The sequence below is a fragment of the Pseudopipra pipra genome, chromosome 6 (genome assembly GCF_036250125.1).
Source record: "Pseudopipra pipra isolate bDixPip1 chromosome 6, bDixPip1.hap1, whole genome shotgun sequence".
In the NCBI taxonomy this organism is placed as follows: Eukaryota; Metazoa; Chordata; class Aves; order Passeriformes; family Pipridae; genus Pseudopipra; species Pseudopipra pipra.
In genome coordinates this window covers 16,990,911-17,007,306 of record NC_087554.1, presented here as the reverse complement: position 1 = coordinate 17,007,306, position 16,396 = coordinate 16,990,911, and the positions used below count along the sequence as shown (strand labels likewise).

Genomic DNA, 16,396 nt, shown 5'->3' with positions numbered 1-16,396 from the left:
GAGATCATAGAACCAGAGAATGGTTTGGGTTGCAAGGAGTCTTAAAGTTCCAACCCCTACATCATGGGCATTGATGCCACATACTAGATCAGGTTGCTTAGGGCTTCATTCAACCTGGCCTTGAACTCTTCTGGGGATGGGTCTCTGGAAAACCTGTTCCAGTGTCTCACTACCCTCTGAGTAAAGAATTTCTTCCTAAGGTCTAAATCTCTTATCTTTTAATTGTCTTTAGCAAACAGCCTGTTGAAAAGACTGCTGATATACTCAGCTTTTAGCATGCTTATGCAGACCCCCTTTCCCTGACTGATTTTATTGGACACATTCCCTTTTCCCCCATCCCCATAATGCATTTCTCCTGTGCATCCTCTGGGCCTGCCAGTTTAGAGCAAAAAGTCCCCCCTGAGGTTTGCTGCAGTGTCATTCCTGCAGCATCTCCTGCTCCTGGAGGTGATGCTTCTCTGAGCAGCAGGAGTGCAGGGCGCTTGTGAGTAGGGTTGTGGTTTGGATGACTGAGGGGCAGCCCCAGCCCCTGTCCCATGGCTGGGCACCTGGTATGGCAATGCCTTGGTGGTCATGTGAAAATCTGGCAGGACCGGTGAGCCAGGGTTGTGGGGCAGAGCTGGGACAGGTCTGGTTTCCGGGACATCTCCTCCCACGGCTACGTCAGCCATCAGGCACTGGCAGTATTGCTTCCCGCTTCTGACACCACACCAAATTTACGTGGTGATAAGGCAGGTTTTGGGCAGACTTTGCTGAACTGGCAGCAAGGGAAGAACTTTACAAGCATAAATTTAATGCAACAGGGATGCCCGTGAAATTGCTCCTGGCTATGTGCCTAGTGCTTGGCACTTGGGGGATGAAGCCACTCAAGCAGTATTCCCTTACCCTGTCTGTCCTCCCTGATGTGTTGGAGCAGAGCATTCCTGTTCATCACCACTGCTGCATACATTTTCAAAGCCCTCACGTGGTGCATGCCCTGTGGGACAGTGAGCTGGGCTCTCCAAGTACAGAGCTCACCAGGAATGGATACAGTACTGCACCCATCCCATTGCAAGTGTCCATTCTCTTGCGCTAAGTGCCTGCAGCCACACAGTCCAGCCCAGCAGGGATAACTTGGAGAAGTGAATTTCCCAGTGCACAGAGCTGGGCAAGGATGCCCATCAACTTCTCGCAGGCAGGAGGGCAGGTTTTGCTTCCTGGTCCAGCAGGGAGTTCCCTACTGGCTTTTCGCCTGCATGAACACTGCTTGGGTCAGCGGTGAGGTGGGGCTGACGGAGCTGCTGAGGCCACCCGGTTCCTGAGCTGGCAAAGCAGACTTTCCTGTTTCGGCTGTGCAGTGCAGTCACCATCCCTTCTGCACCCTCGGCTCCACGCCCAGTGGGGTCCCATCTCACCCCACAGCATGTCCCTGCCACGCATGGTGGCTTGACCTGGATCCTGCACAGCAGGGAAGGGAGACTGAAGCTGAGAAAGATACTTGTTGGTAAGTCTGGATTTGGGAACTCAGTCAGCACAGGGTGGGAGCAAGAATCAGGATTCTCCCAGCCCCTTTTCAAGGAGCATGGATGCTCAACGGTCCCTGCAGACTGCCCACTGAAACTATGCTGCCTCTCCCAGACTGCAGCAAGGCTGTAACTATCATTCCCAAAATGGTGGCTCAGATCATTCTGCAGGGCTGGGATGAGTTTTTTTTAAACAGGGCTAATGTTAGACTAATGTGGGGGTCTGGTGGCAGGCAAGAAGTACTGAGACAACTAATTCTGAGCTGGGTGGGTGCCTGCTCGGCTGCAACTGCAGGCACCTGAAACTGCTGAAACCTCTTAAATACCTGAGCAGAGCTTCGGGTGTCCAATTGCACAGATGTCCCAGGTGGTACTGGACAAGTCACTTAACCTGCACCTCATTGTCCCAGCAACGATGCCACAGGGATGACAGCAATTCCCATGTCTCTCCAGCCCTATGCCCACATGCAGCAAAGCTCACTGCTGGAAAAATAAAAGGCTCTTGCTGGCTTTGCAGGCTCAGCAGAGGGAAGTGCAGATGTGATTTCTCCCCAGGAGAACCCCATGCAAGGAGCACCCTGGAATGGGCAGAATGTGGGCAGAGTGCAGGCAGGGTGAGGTGGTGTTGACTGCTTGAGCAGGGACCCACGGGGATGCAGGGCAGGAGGCTGGGGCTGCCAAGGCAAACAGGCACATACCTGCCAGCCTTGCTCACAGCACTGAGGCTGGGTGCCACCCTTGCCGTGGTGGCTGCAGACGCTCTCACCAGGCAGCCTGGCTCCTGGCACATCTCTCCTGCTGACGCAAAAGGAATTTCGCTATGAGGAAGCACTAATGCTAGAATAAGAGCTTTGCCATGGGGAGAGCAGTGCTGTAAAACCACCCTGCTTTAAATTTCAAGCCTTTCCTTAAGCTGTGTCAACGTTGCCATGTGCACAGATCAGGATCACAGAAAGTTTCCAAACCGCTGTGAACCCAGCATGGGGGTGCCACTGCCACCAGCAGCGAGGGCAGCAGTCCTGCTGCAAGCCCAGAAGCCAACCATCCCGCCCCTCAACCCTGTGAGAGAGGGGAAAATAGCCAAAAAGAGGTGTTAGCTAGTGATGGGGCTTTCCTGGAGCTGAGCAAACCCTTCAGCTCATACTGCCTGGCCAGGGAGGAGCCAGCACAAAACAGGTCTTGGTTTTGTCCCCTACAGACAGGTGACTCCTCAAAAAACCATCAGAAAACTCCCTAATCCATCCCCCTCATCTCTCTCCTTTCAGAAAGCAGACTTGCAGGGATATGAACGAGAAGGCTGTATTCGAAGGGCTGGCTGGCGCAGAGCCCTCCCTGCCCGCGGCTCCCTCCCGCTCCATTTCACAGCTCATTGCCAATGTGGCCAAGCCCTAACCGCTTACCCTGGGCTCTGTATTTTAATTGTGTTTGCTCTCGTTAGAGCCCTGGGCCACGGGCAGCACAGGTGCTACTGGAAAGGAAATCCCCACCCTGTTAATTTTGCCTGTGTCCCCAGGTCACGCCAGCCATGGCAGTGGCAGCCAGGATAGTCAGGACTACGACCTCCCCGCATGCCAGCATCACCACCACGGCTTGGCCAGGCTTCTTGGACAGCTGGCTTAGCCGGATCCCATGTGAGTACAGCAGCTCTTGCCCTACTCTCAGGCAGCATTATCTGGTGGGGCTCCTGGACTCTGAGGCTATGAGGCTCTGAGGACTCTGAGGCTCTCTCCCTCCAAATCCCTTTTTCTAGTGGGGTCCTTCAGGGTGGAGATGCTGCAGAGTGGTACCATGCTGCTCCAGGAGTGCAGGGCATCCTTGCTGCTCATTTGGGGAATGGTCTCCAGCTGCAGCCTCCCTGAATGGGGACTGTCCAGGAATATAGGGGCAATTTTGAAAGTACAACTCCTTAATGCTGAAGCACCAGGAAGGGGTTTAAATGCACTCCATATGTATTGCTTGGTTTTAACTGTTCTGTCCAATTCCATTCCTCGAACATCACACCAGTACCCAAATGGGCGCTCATCACCGTGGCTGTGGCAGGGGCCATTCTCCTCCTCCTCTTCCTTATCTGCATCATCAGGTGCTGCTGTGGCAAGAAAAAGCCCAAGAAGAAGGAGAGAATCAGCTTGTGCCCCGTCAGCAACTCAACCACAGCCAGCCTCGTGCGTCCTGCTTTCCCCTCAGTCCCACCTCCCTTCTCCCTGAGAGGTTTGCTGCTGCACTTCCCAGTCCCAGGGATTGTGGGAGCACAGCATGGCGGGGACATGGCTGAGCACATCCTGAGTGTAGTGTTGCTCTCTGCCACAGGTCCAGCCTGAGATGGAGGACCTGGAGCAAGGAGTGGAGCAGATGCGTCGAGGAAAGCTGCAGTACTCCCTGGAGTACAACTTCCGCACACAGGAGGTGGGGATGTTCATGGCCATGGCACAGCAGGGAAACAGCTTTGCTCTTGCATGATCCCTTTTTGCTGTCCACTGAGGTGGGCCCAGGTTTCCACCTGGCTGCAGCCTGCCTGCTCTCATGCCCACATGGTGTGAAGGCGTCCTCACTGTTGCACTCGCTTCCCACTGAGCCCTCAATTGTCTGACCCTGTCCTCCTCCACCCGGTGACCTTGTGCATCACTCCTTTCAAGCTGAAAGTTGGTGTGAAGCAGGCAGTTGAGCTAAAGGCCATGGACAGTGGAGGCACATCCGATCCATATGTAATCGTCTACCTAACATCTGATATGAAGAAGAGATACGAGACCAAGGTTTACCGCAAGACCCTGAACCCCATCTTCAACGAGAGCTTTACTTTCCAGGTAGAAAACTACAGCCAATGATGGCTTTTTGGTCCCATCAAGAGTGTTGTTGCATAGGCACTGCTCCCTGGGCAAAAACCTCTCCAGGCAGGGAGATGCTTGTGCAAGCAGGATGGGGAAGTGTCAGAGAGAAATATCTGTTATTGCATTGTTACTGCCACATCCCATGGGGAAGGGCTGCCACTGAGGAGTAAATCCTGGCTTTTGGGTCCTCCCCTGTAGGTACCCCAGGCAGAGGTGCCTGAATGCACACTGGTGATGCAGATTTATGACTTCAACCGCTTTGCCAAGCATGACATCATTGGTGAGGTCCGGCTGCCCCTGGCCAGTGTCAACCTGCAGCACGTTATCGAGCAGTGGAGTGAACTGGCGGCGGCCAGTAAAGTGGAGGTCGGTCCTGTTGGGTGGGAAACTCTGCCAGGAGGGATGCACTGTTGCTTCACTTGCCACCACCCCAAGAAGCAGGCCCTTAGGGGCAAGCACAAGAGTGGGGGAGACTCGGGAAACCTGGGGCCTGGTGTCATAACCCCAGGCAAGCTGGGTCCTCTGCCTGGTACTAATTGCTGGCATCACTCCATCAGGAAGAGCAGCTGGGTGAGATCTGCTTCTCACTGCGCTATGTCCCCAACACTGGCAAGCTGACGGTGCTCATCCTGGAAGCCAGGAAGCTGAAGCGAATGGACTCTCATGGACTCTCAGGTCAGCTGGGGCTGCTGTGCTCAGATCTTCCTACTCCTGCCCAGGCTTCAATGATGGTACCAAGAGCTGCAAAGCCTTGAAAGCTCTTGGTGTTAAGACCTGCTTCCTGCTGCCACCACCCTACCCAGACTTTGGCTGACTCCCAGCCTTCCCAGCACAGATACTCCAGCTTTGTGCAGAGCTGGAGATATCTTCCAGGAGGAGATGTTATGGCTGGATTGTACGGGAAGCTTGTGGCAGGAGGAGGTGAGCTCTGGGGTGGCTGGCTCACCATGAGGAGTGACAAGTAGATGCCATGCTCTGCTTGGGAATGGCTCAGGGAACCTGTTTCGTGGCTGAGCTCCTCAGTCAAAAATTGTCACTTGTGCCAGCTGTGTCCTCTCTCTCCTCAGATCCTTTTGTCAAGGTGCATCTCATCCTGAACAGGAAGAAATGGAAGAAGAAGAAGACAAGTGTGAAGAAAAACACCTTAAGCCCTTACTTCAATGAGGTGTTTGTTTTTGAGGTGCCTTTCAATCAGATCCAGGTGGGTTTCCGTGCAGCACCCAGGGCTGAGCAGGTCCCCACTGCAGCAAGCCCCCTCCCACTGACCCTCTTTCTTGTGTCCCCCCCAGAATGTAGATGTGGTCATCTCCGTCTGGGATCACGACAAAGTGACCAAGAATGAGCCCATCGGCAAACTCTTCCTGGGCTGTCGAGCCACAGGCAACCAGCTGCGGCACTGGTCCGACATGCTGTCCAACCCACGCCGGCCTCTCGCCCAGTGGCACATCCTGCAGCCCCCCGATGTGGTTGACAAAGCCCTGGGACTGAAGTCTCACCTCAAGCTGCCCCTGGCCTCCAGATAGTGGGGGTCTCCTTCTCCACCCATGGAGCAGGATGGTGGGCTTGTGGAGGAGAGAGCGGCTTCTGCTCAGCAACATCTTGCTCCCAGCTCAGTGTCAGCAAAGAGGGGACTGGGACTCCTTTTGGCTAAGAGATGATCTGTCTGCTGGTGCAGTTCATGCCCTGTGTAATGCCTGGGGTGGGGCAGCTTGGTATCCCAGGGCAATGCTGGACATGGAGCAGAGGATGCTAGAGGAGATGGCATGGGCACAGGAGCCAGCTCACCTCAACTGCTCATGGGCCGGGGGCAAAAAATACACAGAGCTTCAGGCTCATGCAAAAACACTGAGTCCATTGATATTTATAAAGCAGAGGATTAACTTTATGGTGGCATGGGTGGGAAGTTTCTTTGGTTGTGAATAATTTGACAAGAGGTGTGTTCTTGGAAAGGCTTTATGTGTCCTGTGAAGGCTTTTAATAACCTAAGAGGCTTGAGAGGAGAGAAAGAGTAGAGGTTGGTGAGGAAGGTGTTGGAGACATAGGACTACGTCTCCAACAGAGAGCTCTTTAGTGCCTCTGCTTTAAGCGTCCTCTGTGTCCTGGCTAGAGGCTAAATGAGGCAGCAAAATCACACACTGATTGTCCACGTGGCTTCACTCAGCTCATTCCCAGCCCATGATGATTTGTGCACTCTAAGATGTCAGTCAGGCTATGGGACTCATCAGTGAGCATCCCCATGGACCACACAGATGAGGATGCACAATGTCAGCTCCATTCGCCCCACACAGTCCTACAGTAGTGGCACAGCAAGGTTTGCACCTCTGGCACCTGGAGGTGCTGCCAGGGTGGAGGGGCTGAGGCTCTTGCTTTCATAGTGTGATCACACTACCCTAATAAGGCTGGGTTGCAGCCCTCATGTCACTCCTGGGCAGGTTTCGTGTGATCTGGAAGGTTTTTGTGGCCATGTTCCTGCCCTGCCCTGCTTTGTGGGGGCAGGGTGGGGGCTACATAAGTGAAGATCACTCCTAGGAGGATGAGGGCATCAGAGCCGTGCCTCTACATGCCCTTGATTACACTACAGTTTGGGGTGGCTCAAGAGCAGCTCCTCTGAGCCATCTGCAGGAGGAAGCTCCTTGGATTGGGCTAGAGGAGGAGGGAATTGCTTTTGCTCTAAAATACTTCTGCTACAAAGCAGCCACAGCACACACAAGATCTGGGCTCATATCTCAGAATTTTGGCCCAAAAGACAAAGGTCCTTTTCACCACAGGGAGCTGCAGACACAGTGCTAATAGCTACTGCATGGACTGTGGAGGGGAGAGAGCCCAGTGCATTAATGAAAAGCCATTAATATTAAAGAGCGGTTAATCTGCGATTACCCAGAGCTCCATGGAGCGACTATCCAAGAGTTAAACAAACACGAAGCTGAAGAAGATTATGAAAACTCTCGATAGAGATTAATGACCTGATCTTAACCATAAAAACCTGCTGTGTCTGCTCCATGATAAGTATTCTCCAGGCTTCACTGTGGCCGTGAGGAGGGAAGAAATGACAGGATGGTTTCGAGATGACTAACAAGTGAAGTGTGGCTTCTGCTGGGGAAACAGCATCTGCTGGCAGCCGCTAATGAGATGGAGGAGGAAATCAGTCACCTGAGAAAGACTTGTAAAGGGATGTTTTAAAGCCTTAGCCTTCAGTCTCAGCCCAGAACAGGCTGTGCAGAAGGGAACATCTCTGAATTGGGTTTGGGGTCCAAAATTTACTGCGAGGCTGGTTTTTGGTGATGCTATGTGATGATTTAGGGCCATGCAGGACCCAGAAAGGCTTTTGGAGGTGTTTGGAACAGGCATTTGTGTGTGCACGTGTGTATGTGTGTGTGTGCGTGCCTATTTTCTGGTTCCCCTATTTTGAAGTCAAAGCCTTGGGGTTCACTGCATAATTTATGGGGCTGGGCATAAAAGCATGTGCATATTACTCCCAAAACAGATGCAGTTGAAGAATGTACAGGGACATCACCTCCTTGAGAAACATTACCCCCTGTACCAGTGCCTGCCCCTTCTCTCTCCAGCTTTGGCCCTGCTCAGTGCCTGAACTGAGTGAGCAGAGCTGGTGAGGCAAGCCCGTGGTGCTTTTAGGGGGAAGGCCAGGGAACCCGGAAGCGAGCACCCAGCTGGACTGGCTCCGGGCAGCCTGGAGTGAGCCTTGGTGCAGTAAAACTCAGCAATCTGAGTTGTTTGTTCAGGAGGGAGAGGCGAGCACGTGGGGATGTTCTCCTCCTAGCTCCAGTTTTTAATGCACCGCCGAGGCTGCTTTTTCCCTCCGTCATCGCTTTTCCTTCTCAATATGCCTTGTGCGTTTACAGCAAGGCTTTGAGCACTCTCCTCCTCTGGCAGGATCCTCTTAGTATCTGCTGGCAGCTGTTTGAAGCAGGGCTGGTGGATCTGGGCTTCATTTCATGGCTAATTTCACCCGAAATGAACACAGCCTGCTTGGGAGCCTGTTCACAGGAAGGCAAACAGCCCTGTCTTGTCTGCAAGCCGTCTCCTTTTCACCTCCCTGTGGCCTCAGCAAGGCTGGTTGTCCCTCATTCACCAAGGCCAGATGTCTGACTATCTTCTACCTGACCAATGCTGCTCGTGCACTTGGAGAGTGGAAGATGCAACAGAAAGAAAAGTTAAAGGAGGGGGAAACCAACCCCTCCTCAGCTTGTGTCTGTGCTGGATTCCCATGTCTGCATCTAGGGGGCAGGGCAGGTACATGCTCTAAGCTGCGTGGCTCTGTCTTCTGGTCTGTGGCCCCTGTTAGAGCCTCACCAGCCAAGATTTCTTCTCCTGGAGATGGAGTGTGTTTGCAAGAAGGGGAGAAAGAAGCAAGAGAGAAACCATGGGCATAGAGCCAGCTGGTAGCCAACTGGTGGCTGGAAGCTGGGGGTGTCTGAGTGGCTTTTTCCAGGGGGCAGGAGCCAGCCTTTGGCTGATCCTGCACCTCAAGGGCAAAGAGGGTTTTGCTGGTGGGTTAAGGGGGACAAAAGCAGGTATCCAAAGCCAGTCTGCATGGTGCAAGGTGCCCAGGTAGTGGGTGTGGATTTTGTCACTCTGCACTTAATTAGAAGCTTTGCAGGTTGATGTCAAGGTGAAAAGCAGGGCTCAGGCCAAGCAGAGGTCTATTAAAGGAGACAAGAAGTACTGAAAATTGAGGTGTTTGCTATTAAGATTCATAACCTCAATTATTTACATCTAGATCCAAGACTTCTGACCTCCAGAAGTCACTCCCAAAGTGAATTATTCTCATATTCAGTGATTTTTATGGTATTTGTCCCTGCACTTTAAGAAATCAAATGGGAGAGCTGCACAAGGAGAAGGTTGAGCCTCATATGTGCTTGCAACCAGTCGTCTGCCATGAGATAAAAATGATTACAGGCTGTCATCATTCGGCCTGGGTATGGACTGGCTGTCCTCCAGCCGCAGATTTCTTGGCTAGTCTTAGAGTTTTTGAGAGCTGGAGAGTATCTAAGCTCTTCTCACTAGGAGCAAGCATGCCTGTTTTACAAATATGCCTTAGCCAGCATCTTTATATCTTGCAATTTGTGGGCAAAATGGGTACTTTGTCCTGCATGGGTTTTATTTTTTAAAAGCTCTAGCTCCTGGATTTGTGGGGTCTTGTGCAAGTTTGCAGCTTTTTTCTTTTAAAGCACGTTTGTGGTTGTTTGTGTGCTTGTGTAAATACATGAGGAAGCCTCTCAGCTCAATACCCAGAAGCGAAGTGGGAGGGTGGCTGGCTTTTAATCGAGGCCCTTGCAAATGAGCGGCGCCCTGGCAGCCACTGGCCATGCCATGAGCCCGGGGTTTTTCGTGGGAGGCTGGTGATGTGTGATGGGGAGGTTTGCAAGCTGGAAGGCCAGCACCCCTCAGCTGGCACAGTCAGTGGTACAGTCAGGGGGCAGCTGCTGGCCCCCAGCCCCCTGCCCTTGCCTACAGTAAAGCACTGCAGCAGCGAGGGGAAACTGGTGAAGGGTTCTGCACGACACAAGGAGGGAGGGACAGCTGCCATCAGCCAAGGGGTGTCTGGGAAACTGTGGTAGGAAAGAGGGCACTGGGAAGGGGTGCTGGGAACCCATCCCTGATTGGCATTGATGGCAAAGGGGTGGAGATTGAGAGGTCATGCCTGGGTGCTGGGGTCTCCAGGGCCTCGCATGGGAGGGAGAGAGTGGGGGCTTTGTGCTGCAGCCAGGAGCAGGGTGGGGGAAAGGAGAGCGGGAGGAGGGCTGTGGGATGGTGTGCTGCTGCCTTTCTGGGTGATTGCTTCCTCCTCTGCCCCATCTGAGTCTCTTGTGGATTTTACTCTCAGTTTCTGAGAGAGATGCAAGGAACCCTGTCCCTATTCCTATCCTTATCCCTAGTCTCCTTTCCTTATTGCCTTTTTCCTACTCTTTCCTCCCCCTTTATCCTGCTTGCTTTTTCCAGCCCCTTTTCCCTGCCCTGACTGCTTCTGGGTCTGTTATATCTGGGACTGTTCCTGCCCCAGGTTGGGCTTGTTTTGCTTCTGTATATGGAGGTATTTTTAGGACCACTTTACATCTCAATGCACCTTGTCCTGCCATTTGCAGGCAGGCAGGAGAATCTTCCTCATGGGGTTAGAAGCTTCCTGCCCCAAACAGTCCAGTCCGAGGACCAGGAATGATAATGGATGTGTGGAGGTGCTTCCCGAAGTTCCATTTGAACTTTTTGGACAGACCTGGTAAAAACAGACCTCCCATTTCTCCATACTTCAAGCATAGGCAGGATGGAGCCCAGGGAGAAGCAGCACAAGGATTTCATAGCTTTTATGCTGCCAGGCAAAAAGTGCTCCCCAAAGAAATCCAGCATTATGGGTGAGTGGGTACCCATCAGTGATGACTTGTTGCATGTCAACAAGATGGGAGTTTCTCAACCAGCCCTTCTGACTTCACACAGAGGTGATGAAATCTCTGTGTGAGGTTATTGGCACTTATTGCCATTCAATTTGAGCAGAAACAAGAACGAAGTATGTTAGCAAGAGGAGTTCAACTGAGCTTGAAAAGAGGCCTTGGCCTGCAAACAACCCAACCTATATCTTATTTTACGTCCCTGTGAGCAGCATCTGGGAAGATGGTAGGTTTGCAAACAAGTGTTTCATCACCCTGACATCACGCAGACATTGCAGATGTCCCTGTCTGAGCACCAAAAGCCCTCTGTAGGAAATGGGCACTTCGAGCTGTGAATCAGTCATCGTTCCCTTAGGAAGAGAAACATTGTACCCTTGGAAGAGCCGGTGAAGCCCATTGCCTGTGAAGACAAGGAGAGGTTCATCTAGGGTGGAGACCTGCTCAGCTGGCATCTGGTTTTGCCCTAGATAGAGAGCATTTTCCTCTTAATTTACATAAAAGACAGAGCAGTTTAGACATAGAAGCCTGAATTTTGGCATGAAGGGTGTCACTTAAGACAGCCCAGTTAAAACACTTGACCTTGGTGTTTACTCTGGATGGGACAAGGGGTGTGTTCACATCTACAAAGGCCTCCACTGAAGGATTCTCTGCTTTGGATGCACTCATCCCACACCACCCCTGACTTTTGCACATGTGCTAAACTCAGGTCTGGCTGCATAGGGGAAAATTCATGTCTCAGATACCCCCTGAATTAAGCATCTAGGGGTGTTCTTGAAAGATGCTCATTGGGGTTGGGTGTTGAGTTTTCCTGGCTCAGCCCCCTTGTACTCTGAGCTCATCCCCTCCCTTCCCAAGCCTGACTGAGAAGCACCTCCAGAAGGCCTTCCAGAGGCCCATCCTCTTGCAGCTGTCTTCTCCCATGGCTCTCTGTGTTGTCCAGGTAGGTGAGGCTGCCAAGGGTCTTTGCAGCTGACATCTTTTTTGAAAAATTAGGTGTCTGGGATCACACAGCATTTACAAAAAGCCAGTGTGTTTGAAATACATAAATTCCAGAGGATTGTTCCTTGCATGGCTACTGGTTTGTAGGGTAATTTCTGACCTTGGGGAGAGAAGAGCTTTGTGATTTATTACTGTTTCTCTTGAGCTCTATGGCCACTTTTTTTTTTTTTTTTTTAACTAACACCATATTCTTGCTGCTGCTTTGTTTTGGCACAGAGAGCCTGAAAGACCTTTCAAGAGCAGGGACATGTTTCAGCCATACTCATTTGAGCACACAGAAGTCTCAGTTTGTTCTCCAGACATGTTCTGGGTCATGTCCTAATCTTAACCAGGCTTTGAGGATGCACATACAGATGAAGGATTGTGATCAGGTGTCGGGTCACTTCGGTAATGCTATCCAGGGGCAAGCTTGGTGGTAATTCCACAGGGATCAGCTCCTGGACACATCAACTGCTGAAAGCCTGAGCATGCACCAGCACTGGGCAGACGTGTTCACTTTCCAGAGAGCTGCCAACTCAGCCTGGGGTCATGGAGAAAGTGCCACGCTGTGGCAGAGTCCAAAACTTCTGGTCCTGGGCAGAAGTGGGAAAAGCTTCTGAGAGGAGTGAGCTGTGTGCCCAGGGCTGAGCTGGGATCCAAGTGATCCTAACCCTGGCTACAAACACAAACTCTCCATCGCTGGAGACTGAAGCCCCTGTGTGCTACTATGGTCAGAAGGGGCTTCATCCAGAGGCATTTTCTGGTTTTTGCCCTCTCCCTGAAGCTGCTCTTCCCCCCTTTGTATTTTCAGTTTGAAATGCTGTCCTTCCTCCAGGCTCCAGTTTGCAGTGAGTTGCAAACACTTCCAGCAGCACCAAAGAGTGTCCCTCTGAAATGGAAGGGATCATTAAAATGCCTTGTTTCTCTTCAAGGCCAGTGCTTATGCTGAAAGCATCCCTATGTTAGTACTTATGGGTGTCCATATGGAGTGATTCTGTTCCTTGTCCAAACTTGGTGATGATAAAAGTGAAGTGCATGAAGAGAAGGGTGGCGATGTGCTGTCCGTAGTCCTGCAACTTGGCAGGATACCCTAGTCACTCTGCTTAGCATCATCAGCAGGAGGGAACAACTGCTCCAGCAAGCCAGCACCCCAGTGCTGGCAGAGTAGTCTGCAGGTCCAGGCAAGCCTTTATGGCATGTCTGTACCTGTCCCAGGGCAAGAGGATGGCTGGTTATGTGCAAGGTCTCCAGGATCTCTAGTGTCTCTAAGTGCTGCTCTGGGCAAAGCCAGCTACCAGCTCATGTCTCCTTGCATGTGCAGCTGGAGAGATGAGTTTCCGTAGTATCATCAGTCCTTTCCTTTATTTTTTTTTTTTACAGGTGGAAGAGACTGAGAGCAGAGGGGCAGCCCATAGCATGGGGTCTCTGGTGCAGGCCCACAGATCCAATTCCACCCCTGCTCCTCCCCTGCTTTGTTCAGCAGACTCCCCTTCAAGACCAAGCTTTCCTGTCACTTCTCCCTCTTCTTGCCACTGCTGTGGGGCTCTGAGCCTGATTCCAGCCCCCTTCCACATGCCAGCTCCAAGAAATCCCTCAGGGGGAGCTGGAAGAAAAACCCATATCCCAAGGAGTCCATTGGTCAGAAACCTGCACATTGCCCCTTCACAGGACCTGTTATCACTCAGATAACTGACTGCATCTACTTGGGGAACCTCAATTTCATCTACAGTGGGCAGGTGCTGAGCATGAACAGCACTGGCACCATCACTGACCTGCCTAGTGACCACAGCCTGAGTGGCATCCCCTACATCTGCCCCAGGGAGGGTTCAGATCATGCCTCAAGGTTGACATCTGGGCTCTGCTCCATGGGGATCGTCATGGAATGGGGCAACCCTGCTTCTGGGACACCAATGAGTACATTGAAGCCTTGCCAGAGAAAGGGAAGTGTGTCCTCATCCACTGTTGGAATGGCTTCTCTCTAGGTCCTGCTCACATCATTCTGTAGGTGATGGTCAAACACAATATGAAGCTGCTGTCAGCTTATGAGTTTTTAAGGTACCAGCTGAATGTTGAGGAGTATCATCAGTAAAATCACCCTGCTGGTGGGTTTGGAGCCTGAGGGCATCAGCATCGTGTGCCTGAAGCATTCCCTGTCAAGGAAGATAGCATAGAGCTAAACGGATGGGGTGGCCGTGTTGTTTGGCAGCAGCCCGGAGTAGGAACAGCCAAAAACCTTTACCCCATTACATGGGCAAATGAGGTGATTGTAGCTGTTGACTATGTAGGACAGCATTGGCACAAGATGTAGAAGTGATGGCCTTCCTTTGTAGAGTTCCTAGAGGCTGGTGTCAGCAGAAGTAGAGGATGGGGAGGTTTTTTAGGGATACACTGGAGGGAGAAGGTATGTCCTGGGCAGGATGGGAGCCATGTGCTTTGCTTTGGTCCGATGTGATTTTGGGAAAGCAAAGGGCAGTCAGATACAGGTTTCCCCAGCGGTCCTGCCTGGCCTTTTACTGTGAGTGCAATTGCTGCTGAGCATAATTCTTGTTTTTTGCTAACAGCATCATTCTTGGAAATAAGACACAGTATCATCTGGTGTTATGTCACTCCACAGTGCCTGTCCACTTGATGCTTGTAGGATGTTAAAGAGGAGGCAAGGTGTAAAGGTGTAGGAGAGTGCCACGAGGGACAGTTTGCATAGATTCATCAGCCTAGCCCTTCTAACATGTGGTAGTTCCATGGAGGGGGAGCCTGGCCCAAAAGAGCCACACCTGAGTCTCTCTAAAACATAGTGCAGAACCTCCTGTATATGACAGGTCTTCCCTCTATCCGGCCTCACAGGATGGTGAAAGTCTTCTGGGAATGATGGACCATACCTGTGGTGCATTCCTCTAGCTCAGATGAAGAGGAATGAGGGAAGGGAACAAGGTCAGCTGCCCCACATGAAGATACCCAAGTGTGAACATTGCATCCATTGCTGGCCCCTGTGTAATACTCTCACTTACACCTCATACTCACAGAGCCGAGCACCTCTCCGAAGGACTTGCCTGGAGCCTTCTTATGTCTTCCTTGAAGTTTTCTGCAAGGAACTTGTTTATTCATCACTCAAACATTTACATAATTCCTTTGGAAAAACCCTCTGTCTTTCTTAATGTTAACTATAGCTTCTAAGTTTGGCACATTTCTGTTTTTCCGTTCTTCCTGGTCCTCACTGGGTTTCTTCCTCATGACATTTGGGTCTAGTGCCTCTCTGTTTCTGGGAGATCTGCCCTACAGCTTAACCTCTGTGCAAGGCAGCTCCATGGAAAGGCTTATGCAGACTTGGAGGCTCGACCTTCTGCTCATCCTATTACCATACCTCACTATCCACTCCTTCTGTATCCTAATAACACATCTGTGGGCCAAAATTTTGCTTATGGGACTTCTTTTTTTGAACTTCTTTATTCAACTATTTCTGGCCAACACTTCCCTATCACAAGGTGATAATCAAACCCTTGAACTCTGAGCAGATCTCATGTGCTGTGCTGCATGCCTGGACTCCAGGGGGTCCAGAAAGCCTTCAGCTCACGGGGCTGAAAGGAAACTGCTTGGCTGTGGGGAATTTTTGAGTGGAGAACTCCCCCAGTTTTGATTCCTCCACCAAGAGCTGAGCTACTCTCTGGAGGAGTGATGGGCCAGCACTGGCCAGAATGTGTGCAGCTGCAATGTTGCAGCAGGACAAATGCTGAGTGGACCCAGCCTAGCCCACGCTAGGGGTTTCTCCCTCCTCCACATGCTACCAGGGCAAGCCCCTGCAAGACACCAGCTCATCCCAAGGACTTGCTTTTCCTTCACAGGCATCTGTGCATCTGTCCTTCACTTGCCCAGTGCTAAGAGTGATGGAACAGGAAGCCTTCAGCAGCTGATTTGCCACTATCTCTATAATGTCTGGGAGGCAGCTGGAAAATATTGTCAGGGCCATGGCTGAATCAGCCTAAAAAACCCCGGCTAGAAGAGGAGGGAATGCCTGGGCTGGAGGAGGAGAGCAGGAGCTGTTTGGGTCCCCGTCTCCATGGGATCCCCTACACACACGCACTACATGCGCTGTGACCAGGGCTGGGGAATATTTCCAGCTACGTTTCCACCTGTTTCTCCTTCAGATCCATGGAGATGTGGGTCTGGGTCATCCAACGAAGGGGATTATCTTTTTTGCTAGCAGCATTGGGCTGTTCCCCCATGCTCTGCTGCCTCTCCCCAGCCCCTTGGTGGCTGTGAGCCTTAAAGCTGCCGCTACATAGCTTGCTTTTAAAAAAACCTGAGTTGTGTGGAAATATTCACACAGGGAGGAGCTGCAAATATTTCCCACGTGAGGGAAATAAGTGAGATTAAAAGAGCATGCTAATGATGGATGGCTCATTAAGAGATTGTTCTTGCACATGCTGTCGGCAGTGGATTTTTGGGGTGCAGGCTCTTTCTTCCTTTCTGAAGGGTAGAGCTGCTCACAAGCCCTTGGAGGTGAACTGAGCCATGCCTTTGTCTATAGAAAAGCCGCTCTGTGTCTCTAAGGACAAATTTTTATTAGAGGCCTTGCAGAAGGATGGCTGTGTGCAGGGAGCTGGTGCTCCAAACAATCTTGAAGCCATATCTATTGTGACTGCTTGGTGGTAGGAGGAGGGAGAAGTCCCTCCTTGGCACTTCTGAGGAAAAACAC

The 16,396-nt window shown here is 51.5% G+C and overlaps 1 protein-coding gene and 1 long non-coding RNA gene across 3 annotated transcripts in view; one reads left to right on the top strand and one right to left on the bottom strand.

The window, feature by feature from the left end:
- LOC135415624 (uncharacterized) overlaps positions 1–16,396 on the bottom strand; it is a 347,770-nt gene that overhangs the window by 8,762 nt on the left and 322,612 nt on the right. The window lies entirely within an intron of this gene.
- SYT8 (synaptotagmin 8) lies at positions 51–6,255 on the top strand. Of its 2 annotated transcripts, XM_064657564.1 has the most exons (9): positions 51–1,483; positions 3,016–3,133; positions 3,507–3,664; positions 3,810–3,905; positions 4,136–4,303; positions 4,526–4,693; positions 4,885–5,002; positions 5,395–5,528; positions 5,617–6,234. In XM_064657564.1, exons 2-9 carry the CDS (start codon positions 3,028–3,030, stop codon positions 5,848–5,850), a joined length of 1,182 nt encoding a protein of 393 aa, XP_064513634.1. In that variant the 5' UTR covers positions 51–1,483; positions 3,016–3,027; the 3' UTR covers positions 5,851–6,234. The 2 variants fall into 2 exon arrangements, with proteins under 2 accessions (XP_064513634.1, XP_064513635.1); XM_064657565.1 differs by lacking the exon at positions 51–1,483 and having other exon boundaries at positions 2,703–3,133; positions 5,617–6,255.

Coding starts and splice junctions, on each gene's coding strand:
- SYT8 (XM_064657565.1), top strand. CDS start 3,028: ATGGCAGTGGCAGCCAGGATAGTCAGGACTACGACCTCCCCGCATGCC. Junction 3,665..3,809: donor ACTCAACCACAGCCAGCCTC/GTGCGTCCTGCT, acceptor TCTCTGCCACAG/GTCCAGCCTGAGATGGAGGA. Junction 3,906..4,135: donor ACAACTTCCGCACACAGGAG/GTGGGGATGTTC, acceptor ACTCCTTTCAAG/CTGAAAGTTGGTGTGAAGCA.